General features: G+C 36.0%; 1 protein-coding gene across 10 annotated transcripts in view; it reads left to right on the forward strand.

The window, feature by feature from the left end:
• The window catches only part of RASAL2 (RAS protein activator like 2), a 302791-nt gene that overhangs the window by 213627 nt on the left and 66100 nt on the right, over window positions 1–23064 (forward strand). For 8 of the 10 annotated variants that reach the window (XM_031435709.2, XM_031435711.2, XM_031435712.2 and 5 more), the window contains one exon: window positions 5802–5908. In XM_031435709.2, coding sequence (XP_031291569.1) covers window positions 5802–5908 — 107 coding nt within the window. Of the gene's footprint in view, window positions 1–4916; window positions 5025–5801; window positions 5909–23064 lie in introns of those variants that run through there. The other 2 variants (XM_031435714.2, XM_064478020.1) reach the window with 2 other exon arrangements.

Below are 23064 nucleotides of genomic sequence, written 5' to 3' on the forward strand. Positions count from 1 at the left end.
AGATGAATTAAAGTGGCTCTGGGGAGCTATACTTTGGAGCAGTTGACTGTCAGTGACTGTCAGTGCACTGGCTTTGCAGCAGTAAAAGTGGGACGCAACAGAAAACGTCCCACTGCAGATCAGGTGGACGACATCTGTGCGACACCCAGGTGCTGTGCTGTTAGCAGCTACAGAGAGGCAGGATGTGATCTTCTTCTCTTTGCTGTTGTCATTTTTCCTTTATAAAATTGTTCTCTACCTGTATCTTTGGCTCCCATTACCTTTAGGAATCCTCCAACAAAAAGTACTAAGTTTTGTGAAACCCTTTTTTCTTTCACATTTGCCATTTTTTATTAAAGCCCCTCGTTACTGAAGAGGTACACAACCCATTTCCTAATACTAGTCTTTCCTTCCTATTCTGTTCCTTAAATGTCTTCTATGCCTCCTGTGGAAGAACAGTTCTCCTAATTTAGAATTCACAGCATGGGAAGATAAGTTATTTGCCTAACTCATTCATTAATAACTTGAGCCATGGACATATATCCTATTTATTGTTGTCATGATTTACACAATATAGGGGAAAATAGATGACAGTGAAGTGAATTCATTCACAGCAGCACTGTACACACTGAAATTTCAGTTACTTGAATGGGTGAACAGAGTTTGGTGTGTATTCAATTTTCTATTATGCTTTGTTGAAATGTTACTGATTTTTAGAAAAGTTATTGAAATGAATTAAAGAATTCCCTTTTAATAATAATAATAATAATAATAATAATAATAATAATAATAATAATAATAATAATAATAATAATATAGGAACACTTGTTTTCCTAAATATAGTATCAAAAATATTAAAGGGGCCTGTGAATAATTATAACTGGCAGAGCATTCACATTAGTTCATGCTTTATAATTCTCTGTACAGCGTTACTAGGAATTGGCTTGGGTTGCTATTGGTGTGAAGTGTTTAGACATACTGTATGTGCCAAACTGATTGCATCTATGAACATGTCATGTTTTTCTGGTCTGTCATAACTAGAGAATTTTGCTGTGAGAAGGGTATTTTGGTTCCTTACATCCTTGTCCACCAGATTAAAACTTTATAAACATCTTTCTTCTTTTTGTTTATTGTTCGCTTTGAATTTTCTGAAATTACTGTTACACTGATAAGGTTATTCTCTTTTTAAAATTTTGCCTCCACTTTCATCTAACAGAGTAATTGGTTCTACCTCAGGGGCTGCCCCAAGAATTAAGTAAGATAGATAACTAGACCCAATGGTTAGCACATAACACACATTCAATAGTAGCTCCAAGTATCATAAAAATAGAAAAGTATTTCTGTCCTAGACAAATTATTCATAAAAGAGGTGCTTAAATAGTTTTGTAGTACACCTTTTTGTCCTAAAAAAAAGTTTTTTTAATCATTTCCTCTACTAAAAAGAAACAAACTATGGTAACTCATTCTAAAAGTGAGAGATAGACATGTCAGAATTCATGACATGATAAGCTCTGCTGTTTATGTTAAGTATACACATAGATAACGTGGTGGTATATGAAATTTGGTTACATGTGACTAAACAAAAAGTAAATATAGTTGACGATTATAGATATTCGTCCATAATGGCATTACATAACTGATACCTTTCTCATCTAACTTATTTGCAGAGGCTTTTAGAACCTAATCCTCAGTTAATATGATAAATATTTCCCTTACTGTCTTTCCAAACATAATAATATTCTAGAATTATTTCAGTCACATCCATTATTCAAAATCCTAAAAAGAAAATAATTAAGGAAGTGTCAGTAAGTGTATCTCTGTGGCATTTCTACGGGATTTCTGTGTTTTGCTGAAGCGCATATCACCAGCTGGTTTTTCTTTCAGAGTAAAAAGCTCCGATGTGTAGGCCTCCAAGGCCTGCATGATTTGAGCACGCATGCCCTAATTCCTCTTAGACTTTTGCTGTTGCTTGTCCCCACTTACTGACACCAGTCCCATTGGTCTCCCAGCTGCATTTAACCTAGAGGCTTTGTATTGGCCTCCTCTGCCTGCAGTGTTCCTCCCTGATAAATCTGCAAGGCTGACCTCTTCACTTAAGTATTGGCTCTCACTTACCTCCTCTATGCATCTGCCTATAGTTATTGTAGTAAAATTACTGTACCTCTTTATCTCCCTTACCCTGTCCTACTCTTTTTCATTCCCTGAACTATCTTTTTTTACGTTGGCTTTCCTATAAGTAAACTATAGGGCATGAACACATGAGTTCTGTTCATTGAATAGGCACAGCTTCCACCAAAAGTGCCTCTGTCCCTGGAATCATCCAGGTGTCAATTTCTTTGCCACTCGTTTCAAAGAAAGCACATTGACACAGAGGAAAATGTATATGTTAAGGAAATTACATTATAATAATATACTTTGGATTTAGAGAGCCCCATTCTTCCAAAAAGCTAATTTTGTATTAAAGCATATAAACTCATTCATCTTGTCTTCATCTCTGGTTGGTCTGAATAACCCAGCTTAGTAATAAAGACCAGAGCAGGAAAGGTTGAAATGGCTTACACATAATCACACAGATAGTCGGTAGAGCTGCTAAGAAAAGCACCCAAATATTCTCTGTGTTCAGTGCATCATCCTATGTGGAGCAGTATTGGAGGTTCTCTCATTATTATAAGTCATCACCTCATCTTAGTTCATACCCAGTGGAAAAGGACATGAAGAGATAAATTTAAAACTTAACTGCGTTTTTTTAAAACTGTTGTTTGTCTTTCAATCTGAAGATGAAAATTAGTATTTTTAGAGGATGAGAAAGTGAACAAAACAATTTCAATCCTCTGTCTTCCGAAACAGTATTGTATGCCTCTTGTCTCAGAGAGTTAGCATATTTTTAAATGACTGTAATTAAATATTGTGACTATGAAAGAATATTAATTTTTATAGCAGGTGAAAATAATACAGTAGTGTGTAGCATGAGTGGGGTAGGGCAGAGAGCTGTCTAATTTTGGCCTACTGGAACTGATACAGATTTTCCTTCCAAATCAGCAGAAATGTAGCTGTAAGAGCATAGTAGCAACTTTCCCTCTGCTTGGAGATTGAAAGTTAAAGGTAGCTGGACTAGTTTAAAGGCAGGTCAGCCTGTGACTGTTGTAGCAAGGTGTTAATTCTGCTCTTGCTGTTGCTGCTCCCCTGTTTCTAAGTGGACATTGGTTCTTGGGGTGTATATTCTTCTCAGCTTTGAAATAGTTATGAATCTTCTGAGAACTAAAGAAGCTTAACGTTCAAAGGCCTTTTCTGCATTAGCAGATAAGTTGCATTGTTGTGGGGTCTGAGAAAGTCAAGAAGTGTAGACTTCCTTCCCTTACCCCACTGGTTGATTTAGCATACGTTGTTTCCTTACTTTTCCCTCTTTAATGGCAATTGTTCAACCTTCAAGAATAACTTAATGTCCTCTTTTTGAACCCAGTGACATTTTTTAAGCTACATCAGAGTTATGATTTTGTTTTCATGGTAAAGAAAGAGGATCTAAAGAATTTTTTTCTTTAGAAGTACAACAAAGAACATATTTGTTAGAGTTTGAAATGTGGTTGCTCATTTTAGCCAAAATAATTTTAAATAGCTAAAAGCATTGAAATATATTTACTTAATGAATTCATATGCCTAAAAACTAAAATTAGATGTTTAGAAGACAGTGAAGAAATAAGTTTCTTTTTTTTCCCCTTAGCCAGAACATTGCAAATTAAGAAAAACTGTTTACTAGGTCATTTTATCCTTGCTAATGGAACTTATTTTTCCTCCCAATTTGGTTTCTCCATCACTTATTCAGAGATTAAAATATATTATATTGTAATACTCAATCTCATATATCTTCTAGCGATCAGTAATTATGAGAGGAAAGATGAGATTTTCCTCTCCTTTCACTAGCTTCTGTCCCCACCTGCCTACCCCCCATGGAGTTGCCTGACTTGAATAATCGCCCTTTAAAGTCATATTCCTGAATTCTGAAGGTCTTGTTGTTCAGTGTGCTTTGACAAAACTGATGTGTTTAAATTCAGTGCTTTGTGCCATTTCCATGATTTTTAGCTAATTATACTGCCTCTTTTTTTTTTTTTTTTTAGAAATATGCATTAGAATTCATGTGTGCCTAATTCTGAAAGTGGCTTTGTGCATTAAGGCTCGTTTAACCACTGATGGTGATGGTTAGAGAGAAGTTGAGAGACTTACAGTTATTGATCTTAATTTTAAAACACAGTGATAGCATGGAACTTTCCTGTACTGCAGGCGTATAAGACGCTGTGTTTTCAACCTCTCAGTCATTAGGCATATTGTCATTTGGCTTATGTCTTACCAGTCAGGATGTCACAGTGAAGAAATGTTTAGTCATGGGAAGAAAATTAGTGTCCAGCATGCAAAGATAGTAATAGGGTAAGCACTTCCAGCTGGATTTTCCTGGGAGGGATTGATTTCTGTGCATTACTGGGTCCGTGTAAAATGGTGTCCTTTTGGCACTAGCTGAATATAAATTTCAGTAAATGTTTTTTTCTTGCTGCAGCTTTAGTGTAATACAGTGAAATTTGCTGTAACTGAGGGGAGGCAGCGGTTGGGCGTCTGCTAATAGCCTGAAAGTAACTAATGAGGATGTGCAGTCGGAACGATTGATTGAATAGCTGCAGTCCTGTATGTTTCTTTCTCCCTTGCTCTCTCTGCAAGCTGTAGAGAGGGAGGGGGAGAGCAAGACACAGGGAGGGAGCGAGAGAAAAAACGCTTGCTCTTAAGTGGAAGTAGCACGGATCCCAGGGGCCAGGAGGCCAGAAATGGAAGTTTAAACTGCATCTGTCTTTTAAAGGGAGAACAGCAGGAATCAAAATGTCAGTCTCCGGAGTCACGATTTACTCCTTATTTTTTAAGATCTGGAAGATAACACAGAATACTTTTTTTAGGATGTATTTTTTTTTTCCTTGTCCATGTTGAGATTGTCTAATGTTATCTGAGAAGCTGGATTCCTATATGTCTGTCAGTTGAAGTGGAGATGGGAAGCAGTTGTGATAAAGGTATAATATGTATATATCTATCATCTGTGTGTGTGTGTGGATGTGCATATATATGCATATATATATGTATCACTCTATGAAAAAAATTTTAAATGTAACCTTAATATAGTATATAGTGATTAAATTGGAGAATACCACATCATCTGAGAAATCTGAAGCTTGTTAGGTCAGTTTGAACAGATTTAGGATTCCAGAGTAAGATCTTAGTGAGGTCATATTGCCAGAGCAAGGAGAAGCTGATCTATTTTTATATCTGCATAGGCATATATGTTATTTTATCCTAGCAGCAGCTTTTAGTTTTCTCACAGACCTTTGGTTGCAGGCTGGTGAATCATCTTATCTGCACAGAACTGAACTTTGACCTTTGTGCAGACACCATCAAATCATGTGCAACACTAGACTCTATTTTGTTCACAAGAGTATAAAAAAATTTCATTGGATTCTATTAACTCCTATATTGCTGACATAGAGAAGTAGATTCATACACTGTGAGATACAAATATTAAGAGCTTAGGGATATTAAACATAACTCAGAGGAAATTACTTTTTTACATGCATAGATAAAGATTTAAGCTAAAGGAGATTCCTGACGGTGACCAAGTCTCCCCAGTACCTTGATAGTATCTCTTTAGAAATAAAGAGACAGATTATGTGAATATAGAATGTAATGCATCTTTAAAGCAAAAGGATTTTTTGTGTGGGGAAAAAAATAATTTTACAGGTTAGTGAAAGATCCTTAATTAGAGTTTTTAATTATGTTTCTTTCTTCTTTACCAGAGGTGCCAGCAGAAAGGTCCCCCCGCAGACGGAGTATCTCAGGGACCAGTACATCAGAGAAACCCAATTCTATGGACACTGCAAATACCTCACCCTTCAAAGTACCAGTAAGTGTTTCTCTTCTCTAAATGATTATTTTACTTTTCTCCTTTATTCTTAGAGTTAGATGCAGTTGCTAAGAAATCAAAACATTTTTCTTCTCAAGAATTTCTTTGCAATACTGAGGTTAAAGGACAGAGTTATCAACTTACATAGATTAACTATGGTTAAAGTCCACTGTTTTCAATAATAAGGTTTTTTTAGATTTTAGGGAATATTATTTTTACATATGGAGTATTTCCAAAATATGTATCTAAACACATTAAATTCAAATCTCTCTGAACTATAGAGTGCAAATCTTTGTAAGATGTCCTTTTATCATGTTACTAGGTAAAACCTATCACAGTTTTATAAAGATGCTGATAGTATTTTTTTTTTCTTAAAGGATGGGGTGTAACTTTTTTTAGTAGTGAAGCTTAAGCAGAGAAGGATGAGACTCATAAAGTTGCACAGCAAATTAGCAGAGAATTAGACAGGAGATCTAAGCCTGAAACCTGGCTTGTGCTTTTCCTAAGCCATCTTTTAGATGACCATGAAAGTGCTTAAGAAATACCCTTGAAGAAATATCCCAGTTAAAAATACCCCTTAAACTGACTAGGCAGTACTGAGAAGTGATATTAAATATAAAAAAATGCTGAGATGGAAAGGCTGGAAGTGATTAGGTCAGCTGACCACCAGTTGCAGCCCCAGTTTGGACCTTTTTGACATGACTTGGAATAACCCAGATTTTAATTCATCCATTTTCTTTGTTTATTGATTAAAAAGTATAGTTACTTTCTAATCATATTTTTTATTAAAATTGTTTTTAAAAATTTATTATTTATGGAGGTACTGAGGGTTGAACCGAGGACCTCATGCATGCTAAGCATGTAATCTACCACTGAGCTGTACCCTCCCCCGCCCTAAAATTCATTGTTTTTAAACTTGAAAAGAATTACATCCGTGAAGTTGATCATTATTGTAGATATAGCAGAAATCAGTATAAAGTAGAAATAGCCTTTTCTATAGGGGGAGAGAAAGTTTTTTTTTCTTTTATTTCAGTCAAGTTAATATGTTATATTCTTTATTTATTTATTCCAATACTATTTTTTTAAGTTAGGATGACCTTTTAAGTAGAACTGGTATTTTGAGTTGTATAAGCTGGCTTTCACTTGTAAGTTAATCAAAGTGAATGTTTTATTTTGCATTAATCCTGAGAACCAAGATTTCCCCTTTTTATATCTCAGTGCCTTGTAGAGTTTGTAGGTATCTTTTACTGTGACACCTTTGAAATTTTTACAAATTTTCTCATTTTTAAAGATCACAAACAAGTGCTGGATTAATAGTCTAACCAAATTGTGACAGGAATTTTAAAATATGAGACTTCATGCCTTTTACTAAATTTCTTTGTTCTCTAGACATAATTATTTAAAATTTATTTTAATGAATGAAAAAAGCATTTTTTTCTCTCCCTTCCCCTTCTTGTTTTCCTCATGAAACAAGTCAAATATAGTGAAGCTAACTATCTATATACAGAGTTTGGTGAAAAGGTTTGATTTAGAATTTGAAGTTTTCTACCATCATCTAAAATAGAATGGTGAATTCTTAAGTTGTTGGGTTTTGTTTTTTTTTTTTAACATCACTAGCTGAAGAAGAATATACCTCTGCAATGTAGTAACATTGAAGTACTTCCTATATTGAATCTGAAGTTCATGGCTGGATATTTAAAACTTGAATTACTTAGCAATATCAATTTTCAATTTTCATTTATATTTAAACAATAAATTGATAGCTAATTTAAGGTTTACCTTAATAATAAGACTAATTATGTGAGTAAAAGTAATAAGCCAATGATGCATGTACATAAGACTAGCATTTCTTACAGACTATTTATTCATTTGTTATTCTTTTGACAGATTCAGCCACCATGTGGATTTAGAAATATTGAGGGAACGAAGGGGCCTCTGACTAGCAAATTACAGTCACAAAGCCCATGCATTTAGCTCTCAAGGAGAATTTAGCCATTCATAAGCCTTCACCTAGACAATTGTTTGGAAGAATAACCGTTAGAACACACTGATGGCAATTAAAAAAAAAATGGCAGTGAGTAGAGGCAAGAGGCAGAGAAAAGGAAAAACAGAGTCATAAAAACAATCTGGATCCACTTAGGGGAAAGGCAGATAGCCTTATACTTATCAATAGTCCTTAAGGGTACCATTGTATTACAGGATGAGTGATACATAGTGCGGTAATTGACATTGATAATAATAATCCTGAATCATCAAGGAAAAGTGAAATTATATTGTTTGTATTGGACTTTTTACAAAGTGGAACTGTGTAATGTTGTGTGATATAGATCCGTTGAGAATATTTAAAAATCTTAAAAATATGTGAGGCTTTATAACACTTGTTATCCAGAAAAATCTTGTTTGTGAAATACCTCACTCCTTGATAATGCTGGATAAATAATTTATATTCTTTTAAGAGAAACAAATATGCTGGCTAAATGAGGCACTGAAGTACTTGGGATGTCTATGGAAGCACATTGTATTTTTTAAATTTCCATATAATACCAATACCTAATGTGACTTACATCACTTAAATGTAATGCAGGAAGAAGTATGTCTAGTTTTTAGATCAACACAAAATATTTTTGTAATAAACATCACAAAGGACTTTCTGAATATGGGAAAGCAGTACAAAAAAGAACGAAACTTTGAGATATTTAACTATCAGTTACTTACGTAGTATCTCAAAGATCATTTCCAAATTAATGTTATAAAGGGGCAGAAATGAGATTTAGGCAGAAGCACTTGTGGTTCTAGGATTCAAGTGCCTTTACTATGGTAAACAGCTTACCCATCAGGAAGACTCAAAAGATAGCTAATCGTGGACTCTCCAAAAGGGCCCTATTCTTCCTAGCTCTGGGTTCAGGCTTACTGAGGGCTGATGATATAGATTTTAACAAGCTCTGATGGAAATCATTGACAGTGACACACTTATTGAATGCATACTTTGGGCAAAGTATTGGTGATTCACCAGTTGATATTGATGAAAGTATTGATACTTTCTTGGCACTCTACTTGGTACTGAGGAAACAGAAATGAATACAACAGAATTTCCATCCCAGAGAACTTATAGTCTAATAGCAGGAGACAGAAAAATGACCAGATTCCTAAGGAGGTAGATGATCATGGTGACACAGGTTTTTAACAATGCACTGTGTAAGCCAAGGCTTTGTCAAGGAGCCAGTATTTCAGCTGAGTTTCAAAGGCTGAATGAAAGTAGTTGACAGAGAAAGGAGAGTATTCCAGGCTGAGGGAGTTGCATTTTGGGAAGACATACTTTATAAGGTGACTCATGCTTCTAGGGAACATAGAAAGGGTTCAGTGAGGCAAAAATTGAAAAGGGTGCAGGCAAAAATGGCAAGAGAGTGGGTTGAGAGGTAGGTTGGGGCAAAACTGTGAGTGGGTTTGTTGTCAAGCTTAACTAAATTTTGCTAGCCACTAAAGCATTAGAAATTGGTTTAACTGAAATACTTGTCTTGGCTCAATAGCTAAACCAAGTTATATATAAATACTGTGAAGTACTGCTAAATTACTTGACTCTATCCCAGATGACTCTTCTTGCTTTCACTGACTGTCGTTCCGTAGATGGCCAGTCCAGCACCCACCGCTGTCTATCAGCTAACACTGCTGGTAATTGTAGAGGACTGGTTCACCTTAGGAGATCCCTAGAAGCCAGTGGGTAAGAGCTGCTTAAATCCTGCTGACTGCTGCTAGATAAGGCAGAAAGGACCCAAGGAATAACTGTAGCAGTGAGCCCAAAGCAGGGAAGCCTAAAACCTTTCAGCTGTTACGTATCTTCCTCATTCACCCAAATTTATATTTTTTAAAACTTAAAATGGATAATGAGTAAGCATTATATTCATGTATTTTCCTTACTTAGTCTAAGCCGTCTTTATGCAGGTATTAGACAGCAGAGTCAATAAGTTTAAAAATAAGAACATAAGAAATAAAAGAGGGAACTTATATGACCATTGAACCTATGGATTAAGGCAGGGTCTTGGCTTTTAGCAATGTTTTAGTGTATTTGTATTTTTATCTAGTCGTAGCCATAAGAAAAGCAGAGATCTGAAGGGTACGTTTTCTGTTCTTCCTTCACATTCAATATTTCTTTATTTTAATTCCAATTGTGGTTGGTTTGTAGGTCTGTGTCCCTCATTAGATATAAATATCTATCCTACTTATCTTTGTAGCTGCCCCAGTGGCAGCACAAGTACCTTGCACATAGGAAACACTCAACAAATAATTGTTGAATGGATAAAATATACATGAATTATCTAAGAGCCAGAATCAAGTGAGTATAACTCACACCTGCTCTCTTGGTATTACAGATACCTCTAGTTAAATGGATCACAGAACCACTGAGTAATCACTAAGAGATCATTTGGAGTAAACGAGGAATACCTGTCAAAACAGATTTCTTTCGTCAACATAGATCTTAATTTATATTTGAAATTCAGGGCTATGGTGTTTTACGTATATAGTGTATGTGATTTCTACTTATAGGAAGTGAAACTGGATGGGATTCTTTATTTAATGATTTATCTCCGTGGATATTTCTTTGAGTCCCCTAGATGTCATAAATATGTGTAAGCTCATGATGCTTTTGCAGATCTGGGTTTTGAATGCTAGGTTCTTCAAGAACAATTTTAGCCATTTGAACATTTTGGCCTCTTTTGAAGCTCCTATTTTTCATTTTTTTCTTCAACATCCTTCTAGACTTTCTGCCTTTGTCATATTTGTGTTTTCCATTAAATAGCCATTGTATATTATATGTTGTTAAAACTGCATTTAAATGGTATTACAAGAGTGATCGGGAAGAAATGAGTAAACTAATGAAAAGTTATCCAGGTGCTTAAATGTAATTCAGAAAGTGAATGTGCTAACATTTTGTAATTGTATATATTTGTTTCACCTTGCCTGAGTTTTTGGAACAGGCTTCTTTCTTTAATATTCTATTTATAAAGTGACTATGGATATTTATGATTTTTGTATCACTTCTCCTTAGACGATGCTATCCATTTAGCTTTGGCTAAAAGAAAGCCGCTTGTGTTCCCGGCCAGGTGCTCCGCTCCGTGTCCTCATTTCCATAACACAGTGGTCTGAGTTGCCCTTCCATATGAATGTAACACAATGCAGTCGCAGCTGCTTCATTTGTATTAGCTTCGGGCTTGGCTCTGAAAGAATTCAGGCACTAAAATATATGCCAAGACAACCAGAAAGCATAGCTGAACTATTCCTGTGTAACCCTCCTTGTGTTCTTGTCACAGTGACACCTGAGCATTTCCAGTCTTATATACCAGATACTAAAGACTGTCAAAAGATGAAATCTCTGCGTTGTTTTTAAAAGAAAGTAAAGCTTTAGAAGAATAAATGTAGACTAAGTTAAATTCCTGTTAAAAAAAAAAAAAAGAAATGTTACACCCATTCTGAAGTATTGCGGTATCAGGCTCAGTTGGTATTGGTCTCTGTTTTGAACAAAATCCTCAAAAAGATCTTTGTTTTTTCCAAGTTAAACAAAGAGACAGAAAGCTTCATACCCGCTTAAGGAAGAGAAAGACCAGAAAACATTCATTGTCCAAACCAGTGGTTTTCAACTTGGCTATCCATAAAAATCATCTAAGGAACTTCAAAAAAAACCAAAAAACAAGAAAAACCCCACTACTTCCTGGGCTACCTAGACCGGTTAAATCAAAGTCTCTGGACTAGAACCCAGTCTTCTGCATTTTTAAAACCTTTTCAAGTGATTCTAACATGCAACCAGGGTTGAGAACTATTTGTCTAAATAACTGGTTAAAATATTCGGAACCCATTTTGGTCAATGTTTTCCTTATGGACATCAGCACCTTTTGTGCCTTCAAGGCTGACAAAAAAAAAAAAAAAACCTAGCAAGGAATGGTTTCTCAGTGGCCTGCGTTTGCTCACAGACAGGTTGCTGTGTGGTGCATCAGTTGCCCTTCTAAGTGTTCACCACAGTCAGTTCAAATGACCAGTCTAATTTTACAAGATACCGACTTTATTGTGGCACAGTGACAACTGACCGGCCTAGGAATCTCAGTCTTAGCGGTGAAATAATCCATTTGAATTCATAGCACCCAAGTTACAATACCATTTCAGTCTCTGTATTCTTGTTGCTGTTGTATTCCAGGACACTTAAAGTTTCCTCTGCTGCTTAAAGATTCTTTATTCATCTTTCTCCCTTCTCTCTCCTGATCATCTGCGTGGAGTTAAAATCCATAATAGGATCACCCTGCAGTGATACTTCTTTTAATAAAGAGTACATTTTTATATTCATATATGTATGAATATGTAATATATGAATGTATTCATACTATGTGTCTATCAAAATATTACTACCAGAGGTAAAATGGTATAATAAACATAGGAATGTCAGAAAACAAAAATTATATTCTGAGGATATTAAATATTACTTCTACCTTTAAATCATTTTGTAGTCAGAATGGGTATAATTTTTAAGTCTTTTAATGAGAAATACCCCAGAAAATATAAAATTTAGAGAAGAGAAAAAAGGAATAAGGTTAGGTATGACTCCTTGAGGGGGATAGAAAGCAGACATCTGGAGGAAAAGGGAGCAGACACAGCAGGGAATATTGCCAAGACCCTAAACTTGAAAGAATCAGAGCATGATGGAAACCCTCTTCAGTCTATGGTCATTCCTAAGAAATAGGTTTGCAGCAGTGCTCACTGGTGGAGATTCCAACTTATCCCGCCCGGGAGAAGAGGGTTGTTTGAGAGAGAGGACAGGATGAACCCAATTATAGTTCATTCTTATAGGTGGTGTACTATATGGCCATCTTCTCCAAGTCAAGAAATTTTTCTTCTGCTTTAACGGGGGAGTCGAGGCTTAACACCTTTCATCTCACACTTAGAGATAAACGTTTTAAAGGGCTAGCGTCCACTTAGGGGAGCATAAAATTGGCCACTAAGTGTAATTGATATCCGATGCTTTCTCCCTTCAAAGTTATGAAGCTAGAGATACATAAAGGAAACCTTGCCAGCTTCTCGATTTGGCTAGGGCTAGCTGTAACAGAAAAGTATTTTTGTACTTCTCAGCTATACCTATACTCAGCAAGGTACAAGCATTGCTGGTAAACCGTAATACCCCTAAGGTGTCCTCCTACCATCAGACCGTTTAATTTTATAACCAATGCCAGTACCATTTCATTGGATCTTTAAATGCTTTGTTTTATATTAAACATCTGTAAATTTCAGTTTATTATTTATTTTTTATTGAAGTCTAGTTGAGGTACAATGTTATGTTCTTTTCAGGTGTACTGCTGTAGTGTTTTGACATTTACATACATAATGAAATGATCCCCATAACTCTGGTAACCATCTGTCCCCATACAAAGTTATTACAGTATTATTCACCATATTCCTTATGCTGTATATTACATCCCCATGACTTATTTATTTTATAACTGGAGGTTTGTACCTCTTAATCCCCTTCACCTGTTTTGTTCCCTCTTCTCTGGCATCCACTTCTTTATTTTCTGTATCTGTGAGTCTCTTTTCATTTTGTTTTATTTGTTTGTTTTCTTTATAGGTTCCCTATATAAGTGAGATCATGGTGTATTTGTCATTCTCTGTCTGACTTAATTTCGCTTAGCATAATACCCTCTAGATCCGTCCATATTGCCACAAATGGCAAGATTTCATTTTTTTAATGGCTAAGTTATATTCTTGTGTGTGTGTGTTACACACAAACATACATACATATACATGCACATACCACGTCTTCATCCATTCATCTGTCAATAGATATACTGAAGTTACTTCCGTGTCTTGGCTGTTAAAAACAGTGCTGCCACAGTGAACATTGGTGTGCACATATCTTTTCAATTTAGTGTTTTTTAAAAATTTTTATACAATTTTTAAAGGTTACTTTCCATTTACAGTTATTGCAAAATACTAGCTATATCGTTGTGCAGTACATCCTTGAGCTTATGCTATACCCAACAGTTTGTACCTCCCACTCCCCCATCCCTGTATTGCCCCTTCCCCGCCACTGGTAACTACTGCTTTGTTCTCTATTATCTGTGAGCCTGCTGCTTTTTTGTTATATCCAGTAGTTTGTTGTGTTTTTCAGATTCCACATATGGGTGATATTATACAGTATTTTGTCTTCCCCTGAATTATTTTACTTAGCATAATGCCCTCCAAGTCCATCCATGTTGCTGGAAATGGCAAAAAAATGTTTTAATGGATGAGTAGTATTCCATTGTATGTGTGTATACACACCACATCTTCTTTATCCATTCATCTGTTGATAGACACTTAGGTTGCTTCCATATCCTGGCAATTGTAAATAATGCTGCTTTGAACATTGGGAATCATGTGTCTTTTTGAATTGGTGTTTTTGTTTTTTTCAGATGTATACCCAGGAGTGGAATTGCTGAGTAATAAATATGGTAGTTATATTTTTGGTTTTTTGAGAAACCTCCATACTGTTTTCTACAGTGGCTGCACCAATTTACATTTCCACCAGCAGTGCAGGAGGGTTTCCTTTTCTCCACATCCTCACCAACATTTGTTGTTCGTGTTCTTTTTGATGATCGCCATTCTGACAGGTGTGAGGTGGTATCTCATTGTGGATGTGATTTGTATTTCCCTGATAATTAGTGATATTTAGCATCTTTCCCTGTGCCTCTTGGCCATCTGCATCTCTTCTTTGGAAAAATGTCTATTCAGTTCTTCTGCCCATTTTTTAATTGGATTATTTGGTTTTTTGATGTTGAGTTGTATGAGCTGTTTGTATGTGCTGGATATTAATCCCTTATTGGTCATATCATTTGCAAATATCTTCTCCCATTCAGTAGGTTGTCTCTTTGTTTTGTCAATGGTTTCTTTTGCCTTGCAAAAGCTTTTAGGTTTAATTAGGTCTCATTTGTTTATTTTTGCTTTTATTTCCTTTACTTTAGGAGATGGATCCAAAAAAATATCGCTGATTTATGTCAAAGAGTATTCTGCCTGTGTTTTCCTCTAGGAGTTTTTGTAGCATACAGTCTTACATTTAGGTCTTTAATCTATCTTGAGTTTATTTTTGTGTATGGTATTAGAGAATGCTCTAATTTCATTCTTTTATATGTAGATGTCTGGTTTTCCCAGCACCACTTATTGAAAAAACTGTCTGTTCTCCTTTGTTATAGATTAATTGACCATAAGTGCATGGGTTTATTTCTGACCATAAGTACATGGTTCTTTCTATTCTATTCCATTGGTCTGTGTGTCTGTTTTTGGCCCAGTTCCGTGCTGGGATTACTGTAGCTTTGTAGTATTGTTTGAAATCAGGGAGTGTGATTCCTCTAGCTTTGTTCTTCTTTCTCAAGATTGTTCTGACTATTTGGAGTCCTTTATGTTTCCATACTAATTTTTAAATTATTTGTTCTAATTCTGTGAAAAATACCATTAGTATTTTGATAGGGATCACACTGAATCTGTAGATTACCTTGGGTATTATGGCTAATTTAACTATATTGTTTCTTCTAATCCAAGAACACAGTATATCTTTCCGTCTGTTTGTGTTGTCTTCAATTTCTTTCATGAGTGTCTTATAGTTTTCCAAGTACAGATCTTTTTACCTTCTTAGATCGGTTTATTCTTAGGTATTTTATTTTTGATGTGATTATAAATGGGATTATTTCCTTCATTTTTCTGTCTGATAGTTTGTTGTTAGTGTATGTAAATGCAACGGATTTCTGTGTATTTTGTATTCTGCAGCTTTACTGAATTCCTTTGATGAGCTCTAATAGTTTTCTGGTGACATCTTTAGGATTTTCTATGTATCATATCATATCATCTGCAAACAAGTGACAGTTTTACTTCTTCCTTTCCATTTTGGATTTCTTTTATTTCTTTTTCTTGTCTGATTGCTGTGGCTAGGACTACCAATACTATGTTGAATAAAAGTGGCGAGAGTTGGCACCCTTGTCTTGTTCCTGATCTTAGAGGAAATGATTTCAGCTTTTCACCATTGATGATGGTATTAACTATGGGCTTGTCATATATGGCCTTTATTATTTTGAAGTATGTTCCATCTATGCCCACTTTCTGGAGAATTTTTATCATAAATGGGTGTAGAATTTTGTCAAAAGTTTTTTCATCTTCAATTTGTTAATGTGGTTTATCACATTGATTGATTTGCAGATATTGAAAAATTCTTGCATCCCTGGGACAAATCCCACTTGATCATGGTGTATACTCTTTTAATATATTGTTGGATTCCATTTGCTAATATTTTGTTGATGATTTTTGCATCTATGTTCATCAGGGATATTGGCCTATAATTTTCTTTTTTTTGTGTAATATCTGTTTTGTTTTGGTATCAGGGTGATGCTGGCCTCATGGAATGGGTTTGGAAGTGTTCCTTCCTCTTCAGTTTTTTTAAATAATTTCAGAAGGATAGGTGTTAGCTCTTCTCTAAATGTTTGATAGAATTCACCTGTGAAGCCATTAAATCCTGGAATTTTGTTTGTTGAGAGTTTTGGTTGGTTTGTTTGTTTTTTAATTACTGATTCAATTTTGTTACTGGTAGTAGGTCTGTTTGTATTTTCTTTTTCTTCCTGGTTCAGTCTTGAAAGATTGTACATTTCTAGAAATTGGCCCTTTTCATCTAGGTCATCCATTTTATTGGCACACAGTCAGTCATTTGTAGTAGTCTCTTATGATCCTTTGTATTTTTATGCTGTCAGTTGTAACTTCTCCTTTTTCACTTCTGATTTTATTAATTTGAGCCCTCTCTCTTTTTTTCTTGATGAATCTGGTTAAAAGTCTATCAATTTGTCTTGTCTTTTCAAAGAGCCAGCTTGTAGTTTCACTTTTTTTTTAATGTCTTTTTAGTCTATTTCATTTATTTCTGCTCTGATTTTTATTATTTCCTTCCTTCTACTAACTTTGGATTTTGCTTGTTCATGTTTTAGTTCCTTTCAGTGTAAGGTTAAGCTGTTTATTTGAGATTTTTTTTGTTACCTGAGGGAGGCTTGTATCACTATAAACTTCCCTCTTAGAACAACTTTTGCTGCGTCCATTAGATTTTGGATCATTGTGTTTATTTATCATTTTTCTCCAGGTAGTTTTAAATCTCTTATGATTTCTCCAGTGACCCATTGGTTATTTACTAGCATGTTGTTTTGGGAGTTTTTTTCTAGTGGTTGATTTCTAGTTTTAAACTGTTAATGGTCAGAAAGATGCTTGATATGATTTAGACTTGTTCCATGGTCAAGAATGCCCATGTGTACCCGAAAAGAATGTGCATTGAGGAAATGTTGTGAAATATATCTATTAATCCATCTCGTCTAATGTATCATTCAAGGCCAGTGTTTCCTTACTGATTTTCTGTCTGGATAATTTGTCCATTGGTGTAAGTGGGATACTAAAGTCCCCTGCTATTAGTGCATTTTGGCCTTACTGTCAATTTCTCCTCTTATGTTAATATTTGCTTTATATATTTGCTCCTCTTATGTTAATATCTGCTGCTGTGTTAGGTACACATGTGTTTACAATTGTTACACCTTATTGTTAGATTGATTCCTTTATCATCATGTAATGTCCTTCTTTGTTCTTGTTACAATCTCTTTTAATCTCTATTTTGTCTAAGTATTGCTGCTCCAGCTTTCTTTTCATTTCCATTTTCATGGCATACTCTTGTAGCTTTTTCTAGTTCTGAGATCTTCATATTAGAAGGATTTTTTTTTTTTTTTTTTTTTTTTTTTGCTGTATTGGGAGTTCAGATTTATTCAGATCATGTCAGCAAAACAACTTTATTACTTATGAAAAGAAGGACCTGGATTATCCTGATTGTTGAGCAAAGCTATTTTTTGCTTAACTTTTTATTTCTATTTCTCTATGCAGAGGCAAGTTAAGTGATAGAAAACCCAGGGTTAGCGGGAGAGTGAAATATACATCAAGACAAATAGAACAGCCTTTAAAGATTCTCTCTATTTTCGTCTCCTTTCTTTTAGGATCATTGTCACATGCTCCCCAACTATTTACCATGGTTCTCTTCTTTCAGGAAAATGTGCTTACATAGTTTATACTAAACTATTATGTATTTTATATTATATTGTCTATTTTTAAGAAGGCACCAGCTAAAAATTTTGGAATGTTAATGTTCTAAATTTATTATATATGTGGCTCATGTCAAAAATAAGTTTTTTTGGCATCAAAGTAGGTAATATAAGTAAGTAAAATAAGTTTGTTTGTGTGGTTACAGCAATAGATACTGCTGTCAGGGTTTTTTTAATTTTTAATTTTTATACAACTTTCAATGGTTACTTTCCATTTATAGTTATTACAAAATAGTGACTATATTCCCATGTTGCACAATACATCCTTGAGCCTGTCTTACACCCAACAGTGTTGACTTCCCACTTCTTCACCCCTTTACTGTCCCTCCCTGCTCCTCACTGGTAACTATTAGTTTATTCTCTGTATCTGTGAGTCTACTTCTTTTTTCTTATGTTCACTAGATTGCTGTATTTTTAGATTCCACATATATGTACATCATATCAGCCACATATAGGTGATATCATACATTATTTAGCTTTCTCTGTCTGACACATTTCACTTAGCATAATGCTCTCCAAGTCTGTCCATGTGCTGCAAATCCACCTTCAGTTTTAAGGCTTTTATGTTCTCATTGTTTAAAATACACTATTATTACCCTTATGTGGCATAGAAACTTCAATTTCTGACTTTCTTAATGTGGTTAAAGCTTAAAAAGACTGAAATGCCCATTAAGCTTCACTATTAATGAAACTGAAAGTGGAGTCAGGGCAGAAGAGGGATGAGTGCCTCGGAGAGCACACTTAGTGACGCTTCCAGGGGCTCATCTCCAGTCTCACAATGCTTCCTGATTAACAGCAGGACAGATACTTTCATCCAGCTGATAATTTATCTAGAAGGATTTTTTATTACTCTTTTATATCAGGATAATGGATAATGAATAATCTACAAATTAGGAAATAGAAGGTGATATTGTTTGAACAATCTTCTTCTAAGCGTCTTCTGTTAGTATTCTGCTAATGCTTAGTTACGGTGCCCGATAGTAATTTAAATTCAGTTTGCCCCTAACTGTACCCACTTATGATTTCCCCAAAACTGTTTTCCCCCTGAATTTTTGACTCTGTAGTACTACAAATTTCTTTAGTGCACAGGGCCTACACTCAGAAAAGCCCTTTGCATGGAGTTTAATAACCATCTCAAAATTCTTAATGACTCATCTTTGGGTTTGTATTTTGTAAGTGAAGTCTGGTGGGACAATGGAACATGTGCAAGGACTTGGAAACAAGGCACGGTACTATCTCCCATTGCCTCTTTGGGATGGATTCTACATTCCCCACTTTTCCCACCCCCAGGAACCCCAGCTACCCCCTCTCTCTCTGCCTGACCCAGCCACAGCGGTCACTCTCTGACCCTAGCAGGCCTGTGCACAAACATAATAGGGAATACGGGGCCTGCTCATGGTGGGGCCGTCCCTGCCCCTGCCTGTGCCCTTCACTGGTGTCTGCCAGGTGGCCAGGGACCACAACTCAGCTGAAACAAACCTTGCTCACCCCCAATTCCAGGTACCTAGTGAGTTGGAATGGCAGCTGCGGGAAGAGAAGAAGCTTGGCTCGACTTCCCTGCCCGGGGCCAGGGCACACCACGTGTGTTTGGTGGCTGCGGAACAGCAACTTGGCAGCTAGTGGGTCACACACACACACCCCCACACCAAGTTGTGGACCCTGATCCTAGGCACCTGTGAAGGTCTGCACTTGCCTTGGTGCCCAAAGGAACATGACATTAAACAACAAATTAAAAATACCATGGCAGATGGGGAGAGAAACTGCTGAAGGAAGGGAAACGATTACTGTTTTAGTGCCTTTAATGCTACCATTTTGCTGGTTTTTTAACAAGGGCACTAGTATTTTGCACTGAGCCCCTCAAAATATATAGCTAGTCCCATCTAACACAGTGGAGACTTTAACTCATCTCCTGGCCTCCAAGTCCTCCTTCACCCAGTTCAGCTTTCACACAGCTGCCAGAGCAGTCTCTTTAAAATTTAAACCTAATCACTAACCTTGACTCTCCCTTGCTTAAAGCTTTTTAGTAACTCTCTATGGTCCCACGGCCATGGGCATGATCAAATTTTGTACGTTTTATTTGGCTCACACAATGGGTTCTTTCCCCTCTCCTCCTTCTCTCCCTTCCTCCTTGCCCTCATTTGAACGTCTTCAGACATAGCTAGCTAGCTTTTCCTTCAAAAAGCATCAGTCACCTGCTAAAGGTTTTTCTGTTTAACTCACGTTTTACAGAATGACCAAACCAAAGTTAACTTGGCACAAAGAGCCTTTTGTTGTCTAGCTTTTGGCTGCCCTTCCAGTCTCAGTTTTTTATACTCAGTATCCCCATCCCCAACCCCAGTTCTCAGAGCCTCCAAACTTAGAGAGTGCTCCATCTTAGTGCTCCGTCTTTACCAAACTTAAGTTCCCCAAACAAGTTTTCTCCAGTATCTTTGCACATTTCTACCTAGTAAGGCCACCTTCTATACTGTGTAAAAATGTCGTCATCCTTCATAACCCAGCTCCAGCTCTCCCTACCTCATGTAGGCAACGTTAGCCTTGACCTTCTCTGTCCTTCCATAGGACTGTGCATTTATCCATCATAATACTGATACCATTGTATTGTAGGGCCATTCTGTGTATAGTTGCTTACCATGTCTGGTCTGTGACATTCCAGTTGGTGGTTTCCAGAATGGGATGTACATACCTCAGAGGGTACACAGCACAATCCATTTGCATTGCAGAAAGAAAATAATGTTTTGATTTTTTTTAATTTCACTGTTTTTAACGTTTTGTGTTATTGACTGCTTTAAAGTCATACATTGGGACATTCTTATATTTTATGAATGCACACCAGCCATATTCTACTCACTTGATACACGGTCAAGATAATTTAGAAACCATTCTTCTAGATCAAAACTATGTCTTATTCATCTTAGAGTTCCAGCACTGACCTTTTCTTTTGCCTAATCTGTTTATGAAATCTCAATATATGGGTGACTTTCGTGATCGCCCAAGGTGTGCATGTTGCAAAGACATTAACCTTTCATGCCATAGCACCTTCATTAGTTGATGGCTTTAAGTTAATCAGCATTGTATACTGGATTTTTTTTAAGATTCTATATTAATCTGTTAAGTAAAATAGAATTAAGGGTGGAATATAGTGAGAAGAAGCAAATCGCTTTCCTTCACTGGAAGCCCTGTGAGATTAAACGGTAGAAAGAGTGACTCATGGGGACTGGGTTAGTTTGCTTCTCACTCAAGGAATAATTGGATATTTAGGAATGTGGTCTGCTCTCAGCTGTTTAAAAGTTAAATGAAAAAAAAAAAAACAAAAAACAAAACAAAACAAAGATAATACATCCAGCAGAAGTGAGGCCATAACCTGATGCTCTGTCCTTAGCCACCTGGGCTTCTCTCCTACGCAGTCAGCGGGACCATCCTTGTCACTCAGGAGCACTTCTTCATTGAGATCAGGTACCTGCATTTGAAAAAGTCTTTGTACTCTTCCGACCTTCTGATCTAGGGCCAGTGTTTCCTGCCTTTTTAATTCTGCCAGAGTATCAGTACAAAGATTTCATGTTTTTATCATTTAAGATTTTGGACCTAGAACAGGAAAGGAGTGGTAAAAACCATCTTTTTCAATGTATGGTTAGCTAGTGTCTCCCTTGTGTGACCAAGAGCAGATTAGTTTGACCTCCTCTAAGGCCTGTGGTGCCTTTTTATGGTAATGAGATACTACAGAAATATTTTAAGAACCCCATGCAGGTTAAGAAGTACTATATAGTAAGGACCAACTTGTTAATATTTTGGGGCCTAAATTCATAATGGAAAAAAATGCTTGCAGAGTAGATGCAATACATTAGGAAATAGCCTCTAGAAGTTACATAAATATGCCGAGTCACATCTCTTCCATGTGTGTTTCTCCCTCCCTCCCCCCCACTTTATTCTATACTTTAAAAAAAAAAAAGCATCTACCCTGATAGGCATTAGTAAAGAGTAATTATTATATTGTTTTACTTTCTACCTTTTGCTCACCACCATTTCCATAATGTGAGTTTAGGTGCATTTTGTTTCACCAGAGGCAGGAAGGATTTTATTTTTTTGAACAACTAATAGACTCCAAAGCTCCCCCTCATCTGTGATGCTCTTATTCTTAAAGTCCTAGAATTGGGAGAGAAAAAACTTCAATTTAATTCATCTAGTCCATCTCCCCTGACAGTGAGAAAACGTCTTTCACATTATATTATCTGATGCTTTTCAGGCTTCCGTGATAACCTCTGGGAGACTGTCCAACAGACTAACAGACCTCACTTAGGGGGAATGTTCTCTTTCTTAGTTTTGACTCTTCATTTCTCATTATTTTATCCCTGAAAGCCATCTTCCTTAATATTCATACTCTGAGTAAGATCCACAGTCTCTTCTGGTTATAAGAAAATCAACAGCCACCTCATTAGCAGGAACTGAGGTGGTTTGCAGAAGTGAGCATTTCAGATACTAAACCTGCCCTCTTTGAACGCCAGTTGTGGTTTTATTTTAATAATGTTGAGGGTGTTTTTTTCTTCCCCCTCAGATGTGTTAGATACTTCTCTACTTTGAGTGAATTGGGATTTTTGTAATGATTCAGGTCCAGCATTCTGCAGGTGCATATTAAGTAGCCCACTGTGTACTAAGCATTGAAGAAATAAAAAGATGAGCTTGATAATGTTTGCCTTCAGGAGTCAAGACTCAGTAGGGAGTATAAAATAAGAATAGAACTAATTGGTCAAAACAGAGGAAAACAGTATTATAAACAAAAGATCTTAGGTCCAGAAGCAAGAGACTAACTCCTATTAGAGAAATCAAGAATGGTTTTCTGAGGAGTTAGTATTCAAAATAAACAGTGTAGGAACAAGTGAGTGGCCATTTGGGAAAAAAGATAAAATTAGATGTAAGGTGTATTTCACATCTTACACAAGAGTAAACTCCAAATGGATTAGGGATCTAAGTGTTAAAAATAAACAAATAAATAAATAAACCATACAGCTACTAGGAGAAAACATAGATGAAATCCTGTCT

This window comes from Camelus dromedarius, chromosome 23, assembly GCF_036321535.1.
Source record: "Camelus dromedarius isolate mCamDro1 chromosome 23, mCamDro1.pat, whole genome shotgun sequence".
Taxonomy (NCBI): Eukaryota; Metazoa; Chordata; class Mammalia; order Artiodactyla; family Camelidae; genus Camelus; species Camelus dromedarius.